General features: G+C 32.6%; 1 protein-coding gene across 2 annotated transcripts; it reads right to left on the bottom strand.

Annotated features, from left to right (window-relative positions):
• Nucleotides 1-860: 860 nt before the first annotated feature.
• LOC130894646 (palmitoyltransferase ZDHHC6) lies at nt 861-7,317 on the bottom strand. 2 transcript variants are annotated; one of them, XM_057801584.1, is made up of 8 exons: nt 7,133-7,311; nt 6,944-7,078; nt 6,633-6,811; nt 5,531-5,615; nt 3,684-3,973; nt 3,412-3,627; nt 1,123-1,310; nt 861-1,069 (listed from the first exon to the last, which is right to left on the bottom strand). In XM_057801584.1, exons 2-8 carry the CDS (start codon nt 6,996-6,998, stop codon nt 874-876), a joined length of 1,209 nt encoding a protein of 402 aa, XP_057657567.1. In that variant the 5' UTR covers nt 6,999-7,078; nt 7,133-7,311; the 3' UTR covers nt 861-873. The 2 variants fall into 2 exon arrangements, with proteins under 2 accessions (XP_057657567.1, XP_057657566.1); XM_057801583.1 differs by having other exon boundaries at nt 6,944-7,317.
• Between the last annotated feature and the right edge of the window lie 93 nt (nt 7,318-7,410).

Genomic DNA, 7,410 nt, shown 5'->3' with positions numbered 1-7,410 from the left:
TACTTACCATTTATTATTTGTCTACGCGATATTTTAGCACGCTCTGTTTAGTCACTGAATGAAAATGGCGTACATCGAACAAAAACGTTTTAGATCAGTCGTAAAATAGTGTATAGTTATATTATGCGCAGAAATTAATAAAGTAATATAACGTGAACAAAATAAAAAGAAGCGTGTATGGATAAGAAAATGGTTAGCTCGTAGAAGACCTCGAGGAGTATAGAAACTACATGAGAATGTCCAAGCAACAATTTGACACAATGCTACAAAAGGTTGGTCCTTCTATAATGAAGTCTGACACCAATGTCCAAGATACAATGCCGTCAAAATGTAAACACTCGCTAAAAAACCGAACCTAAATTTTAGTTACTGATTTTAGTAATTTGCCAGTAAGTAAATTTGGTAACTAGTTTTAGTTACTAGCTTAAGCTACTATCCCCCATGTAAATTCGCCCTAAAAGATATCAGAATATAACCATTATCCAGTGTTTATCTTTTGTTAACTCCACAAATTCATATGAGTTTTTTACATTATATTCAACGTGGTGGTTATTGGCGATTACTATTTTATTTAAAGGAGAATCAATACAATTACTTGTTTATCTTCCCCAAAATTCGAATTGAAATATACCATATATTTTAGAAAAAGTTCAAATAAAAGATAGAAACGTTGGTATTTAAAAAAAAAACTCTTAGACAGTTTAATTTTAAGTCATCAACTCACAACACTATTCAAAACGGTCATACCGTGAATTTAGTCAAAAATTCGTATAGTATCATGTATTTTCCTTTCTTAATAATGTTTTTTGACTTTCGACTGGATTTTTTGGTTCTCGAGCTTATTATTAGAAAAACTAAAATTAGTTAAAGGCTTTATTTCTTTTTTTTATCACTAAAAATTTTATGGCGCTTATGACCAGACGTTGAAGTATGATTACTATTATGATGATTAGAAGTTAATGGTTCCGTATTATTTTCAATTAATTCAACAGCACATTTTCTGGGAAACCAACCGCGTATCCTTTCGGTATGTTCATTCACTTGCAATTTTTCACCAAAAAGCCAATGCCTGTAAAAATTCCATAGTTTTAAAAATCATTTATATCAAAAAAAGAAACTCACTTTCTCCATCTGGTGACTATTACTGAATCTCCTACATCTAATTGTATTCTAGGTTCATCCGTGAAAGGGTAACTCAGACATACTCTAATTCCAAAAGATATCGGAAACCAATATCCCGAAGCTGCCTTCACTATTTTATATAGTCGAGATTTGAGTCTTTTTTCTTGCTTCTGTTCTATTTGTTCAATCTAAAAGGATCAAAATCCCTATGTAAAAAATGTAATCAGGTAAATATAAATAAAATATAATTAAGTTTTGAGATATGGCAACACTGATTTTAATGGTGAACGTACTCAAAACGTGTTGTCATACGAGTACTATTTGAGTTGTTAACAAATAGTTGAAACATTCATATTGGTCAAAAAATAAAATTAAATCGTTAGCATTTTCTATGACTTTCGACGTGGATGAAACCAACAGGAATGTGCCGATCAAGTCGCTTCGACTTTTGACGATAAAACATCATCTCGAGCCTAATTTTTTTTTCGATGGTTTTCCTTATTTAATTGTACAGGATGAATTTCGTGAAGGTCGTCCAAAATTGGCTGTTGTTCCAGAAAGCATGATGCGTAAATTGATTTTGCTTGGCATTACTTCCAATCGCATACATTCAATATTGGCTGTCTACTTTTTTATTAAGAAATGATGGTAGAACATTTTACCAAGTGGCAGAGAGTTCAGGGGTGTAAAAAGGGTAGTCGACCCCTGCTATCTATGCATGTTAAAACGAATAGTTTATCAACCTGATAGTTTCAATGACAATCGATCACACCATTTGAAATTTATCGTCAAAAAATCGTTTTATTTTTAATTTTAACAACCTGTATCTTGGAAAGGATACTTTTCCCTATCCTGATAGGCATAATTTGATTCAAATAATTTCCCCTAGAGCGTTGGCAGTTGAATTTAGGGATACCCTGTATGTATCTCTCTCTCTATATAGATGTATTTAGCGTTGGGAACTTTTTTTAAGTATCCCAAGCCACATTTGTAACATTTTGAATACTTGTTCGAAGTCACCTCAAAAATGGAGAAATGTTTAGGGTGAAAAATGAAAAAAAGTCAAAATAATTCCACAACTATTATATATAGGTATAGGACATGTATGTATGAAATGATTCTTATTTTTATGCACGTTCTATTAAAGGTATAATATACAGGATGTGTGATTTAAAAAAATCTAAATTCATACAGTAAAAAAAGATGATTCTAGACGCGAACATCACGAAAATTCAATAAAACTTAGTTTTGTGTTTAAAAATTAATTTTGACCATCTCCATCCTCGATTCCGACGATCTTCTACCACTTTTCCTCTTACAAACTCTTACAAATTCCTTTTATTATATCTTTTCTATGGATTCCTATTTTTCTAATTATTCTCCCTGTTTTATTTTCATTTCTATCAAGTTCCTTAATATGTTTACGTTATTTATCGTTTGTTTTCTTTTCTCTAAATGCCTTCAGCTCCTCTTCCATTTCCTTATCAATCTATTTCCTTTGTCTCGATGATTCTTATTTGTCTCATATGTTTTCAATCCAAGTAACGATAATCATATTACTCTGCATTTTCGCATATAAAGTCATCTCCTTTTTTCCTTTTTTATGTAGTGGTATCAATTGATTTCACAGTCTCTAGGTATTTTATTATTTATGTTCCATTATACTAAATTGATTTACTATCCCTGTTTATCCTAAATATATTATCACTTCCACTTCTAAGTTGTCTCCTTCAATATTGATTATTTCTTTTATCTCATCTACTTCCTCCTTTGTGATTTCCTCTCTTGTACTTACAATTTCTCGATTTCTTCTTCTCTTGTCAAGTTTTTACATCTGGGACTAAATTTTTCTTCCACGTCTATAATATATCTTCCGTGTTTACTTTTATATTGTTTCTTATAAATCTTATTCTTATTTTCTCTCTTTTTCTTCTTCCCAATGCTCTAATTTTGTTCCAAAAATTTTTGGAGATTGTTTTTATAGTTATTCGCTCATTCTTCTCCAAATTGTTTACACGCTTTCTTTTTGGTTTTTCTAATTTTTTTTCTTAATTTTGTTTCTTATGGTTGGTTTTGAATGACTCCTGGTTTTCTTCACTTTTATTTTCCGTTTTATCTTTTTCTGCTTAACCATTCTTCTATCAATCATCTGATTTTGTCTTCCTCTCTTTTTAGTCCCTCCTCAGGAAATATTTACAGTACACAGTTGAATCTTGGTTTAATTTTGTTGTTTCAGTGTTTTAAGATTACAAAAACAAAAAATAAGAAGTAACTAATCCATATATTTACCGTTAATGAAAACTCATTACAACCTTCTGCCGTTGGCCAAGACATGATGCCATCACCAACAGGTTGGCAAGAGAAATTGATCACTTGACGTATATTTTTCATGGGTCCTAGATCGTAAGGAAATTTGAAGGATTCCCCGGAAGGTCTCCGTCGCGCAACCGCCTTTTCCAAGATCCAATCTTCTATGCCTGTTCTATTTTTTACAACTGCTCGAATCTATGAAAAAATACTACTTCAAAATTTATTTTCTTTCAAGATATCTCATACTGAACTTGGAAATATAACAGCATCCCAACAGCGGCTACTACTCCAATAGACAATCCAAGCGCTAGTACACAGCAAATCATTCCGTATAGACTGAATTGAACAGAAACATCCCCATAATGATAGTATCTTACACTATGAATGGATCTGTATAAACAGCAACTTAAAATTACCGAAGCTTGAAAGCATCCCACTGAGGCGAACGTTAAGAAAAACACGAAATGAGCGTGATTTCCCCAACCGACACAATTGTTGATCCATGGGCAGTGATGGTCCATTTTTAATACACAGCGACCACCTGAAACAAAACTTTCCGTTTAGAGAACTTCAGAGGGTTCGTCGATCACAACAAATTGACCATGGAAATAGAAAAAACTTGACATTAAAATTTATCTTTCCACTTTTCCAAATTTGAAAGAGTGAGTCTTACAATGTAGCTTTGATAATACAATGAATGCTACTCGAGTTGTGAATATGTCAAATCTGACATTTCCATCATAGAGTATGACATTGAACATTCAACTTGGTCAAAAAAATCGAATTAAATCGCAAACATTTTCATGCGCAGACTTTTGATGTGGATTAAACCAACAGGACGAGCTGTTAATAAGCCGTTGAGTTCCACATGGTGCCCGAGATTGCTGCTTACATCGCTGGAGGAATGTCTGGCGATTCGAAGAAACTTGAACTCTGCAGAAAGTAAAAGAAATGCAATAATGTCGGCACTTGATCATTATTGTTCCACAGATGAATTGCCTCGTTACGACAATTGCCCGAAAGACGCCGAAAGCTGGTGTGAATGGCGACAAACACCCTGGTTGCTTTTAAACATCCTCCACGTCTAATTGACGAACGGGAAGCACATTCGTCCTGTGTACGAGGAATTATCTAAGGACGAGCTGCTAGCGAGATGTTTGGGTGGACACATAGAAAATGCGAACGAGTCGTTCAATTCCACTGTAGCGCATGGTACCCGAGATTGCTGCTTACATCGCTGGAGGAATGTTCGATGAAGGCTACAGTGCAGTATTGAAATCCATGCAGTTACTAGATTTGACAATTCCAAAAAATGACTTTTTTTCAATTTGCAAAAAATTGTTAGTTTCTCACTTTGTTGATTTAACTAGAAACTATACTATTAAAAAAAGAAATTTTTTTTGGGTCCTTTGTTTCACAGATGGAAATTGCGACCTGTATGTTTCCCCGCCGCACGATAAATGCACACTTGAGGCGCTTCGGCAAAATGCTTATTAGGCATGTTATCTTGATGAAAAAATTTGAGAAGATTCTTGAAATTTATAACAATAAACCCTGAAATTTTTGTTTCAATCGGATATGTCTTTCCTTCCCAAAAAAATCCCCGAAAAAATCGATTTTTTGAAGCATCTAAAGCAAGCTACCCCTTAATTTTTAAACTCTTCAAATAATTTAATTAATTAGCATAACAGGTATGCTACACTTGCTTTTATGCCGTAGAATTCAATAAATAAAATCGTTATTTATGACGAAATAACTAGCCATTACAAAGGAATCCATTTGGAACTGATGAATCTCAAATAAACCCCTGCTTTTATCAACAAATCAATTCTTTCTTGTCAAAATAGCGCTTTAGCCGGTAGCATTTTATCAAACTGACTCCCATATAATCGGTGCTGATGACGTAGTACCTATTTGGAACCAATCTTGGGCGACATAAAACCAGACTTCTAAACTTTGTAAGTTAACTTGAAATAAACACTAACCTTCCTGTAAAATTAAGCCATATTTTTTATAATTAAATATACTTTTTTTTTAATTTTCCAAGCCAATTGTAATAATTATTATTGGTTAGAAATATAAAATCCAATATACCTACATTTTCTGCAATGATGAGATCTAGGTGCTTTATATCCTTGGCATTGAACACAAAATTGCAAAAATTTACAATATTCTTCTTTCTCCTACAATATTTTTGGCATTAATAAGCTTCATAGAAGTATTGGTGCAGGCTTGAGAATTTTTTACTTTATCTTGAAGTGAAGCTCCATTCCAAAATTAATCCAAATATTTTTTTCCCCATAAGGGTTATTTTTTAGTGTTCCAAAAGTACTTTTATGGAACCTAAGCCCCATCACTCTGGTGCTACATTGTTACTTTTTTATTATTATTGTCATCTTTTATTATTTTTTTTTCAGCTATTTTTGTTGTTATCAATTTTATTATTGAAAAAGATTTTGCTATGAAACTAATAGATAGGTGAATATTTAGGTAATGTTTCGTGAAAGGAAGAAAAAGTTACAATATATACAAGTGACTGTGCCCTTAGACCCCATCTGAAATTAGGCCCTCTTAATTAAAACCTCCTTTTCCCTCCACCTCTTCTATTGTGAATGGGTAACTCTGGTGAGAATTTATCAGCAAATTGTAATTATCCACTAAAAGGGAAGGAGGTGGATTCCAAAATGCCTAGCCCTAGTTGGGATCTGAGGGCGGTATTGTAGATTATAACTCTTCTCTACTCTCACGAAATCTTATCTAAATGTTTATACATTCATTACATTGACAGCTTATGGTGAAATATGTATGTATTTCTTTTATTTGATATAGGCTTCAAATTCTTAACAGTTAATCATACTTATAATCTAGTGGATCCTGATTAGTGTGCATACACCCCAAAATGTGGAGAGAGTATGGGGTGATGCCAGAATATTATTTGTTACATCGTGAAATTCTTCTTCAGAGGCCTTTATGAAAACCACACTAATTGTTTGTATTCATTGGCTACAGAGATCCACGATTTTTCACCAACCTTAACATAACTGATTTTACCCCCTAAAAGGTTCTGAAGTGGAGCAAAAAATTCTTGGAATAAGTTTGGTGTGAAGCCCCATATTTAAATATTTACCTATTTGGAATAATTCTTAAACCCATTAATTGAATATGTTTCAAAGAGTACAAAAATTTATGTAAAAACTTACTGGTTTCCATTTTAACTGTAAATACCCTGGTCCATGGTATACTGATGAGAGAAAGTTGTATAATGTGAGTCCAGCAAAACTTATAAAGCAGAAAAAATTTATTTTTCCTCCTATTGTGTTCCTTGGCCACCACATATTTGAACAGTGAATGGTCATTGCTGTTATTACCTTGATTATACCTAATTGTAAAATAAAAATTCAGATACAACAATAATTTAGTTAAACTAGATAACACACAGCATAAAATTCCTTAATTGAAATTAATGAAACAGTTGCATTCTGGAAGTGTTATTGTAGTCAAAATTATGTACCTAGAGCAGTTAAGGGCCCCCAATGGCATATCCTAGTGAAGTGTCCTATAAACATTGTCACAAAAAGATATTTTTGTTGATGTAAATAGGAATGCTAAATATCACAGAGCAGTGTAAATACATTTGAATATAAACCTGAAAATATATAAATATATGTTTTCTTTGACTTCATACTTGTAAATAACACACCTAAAAAAGTTTATCAACTCTGTTTATAAATAATATAAAAACATATTAATAAAAGACATCAATTCATTTCAAGTTTTTGTCAATAAAAACTTCATTTGTATATTTAAGAAATGTAGGATCGTTTATAAAAACATCCGTACTATCGAGGAGTAGACACCAACCTGTCAACATCAGAAATCAAAGTTGCGTTCGGTGATGTTGTTCGCGGAACAGAACGAGCAGTAAACGATTTGTATCACGTGCTCATAGGTTGTAGATTGGCGAATAATGAAAAAAAC

The sequence above is a fragment of the Diorhabda carinulata genome, chromosome 5, assembly GCF_026250575.1.
Source record: "Diorhabda carinulata isolate Delta chromosome 5, icDioCari1.1, whole genome shotgun sequence".
NCBI classification, from domain to species: Eukaryota; Metazoa; Arthropoda; class Insecta; order Coleoptera; family Chrysomelidae; genus Diorhabda; species Diorhabda carinulata.
This window is presented reverse-complemented; position numbering and strand designations above follow the sequence as displayed.

Excerpts from the sequence above, each read along its gene's own strand:
- LOC130894646 (XM_057801583.1), bottom strand. The coding sequence starts at position 6,998 with ATGTTTATAGGACACTTCACTAGGATATGCCATTGGGGGCCCTTAACT. Across the intron at positions 6,812-6,943 it reads GGGGCCCTTAACTGCTCTAG|GTATAATCAAGGTAATAACA; the intron begins GTACATAATTTT and ends TTTTACAATTAG. Across the intron at positions 5,616-6,632 it reads TACAGTTAAAATGGAAACCA|GAGAAAGAAGAATATTGTAA; the intron begins GTAAGTTTTTAC and ends AAAATATTGTAG.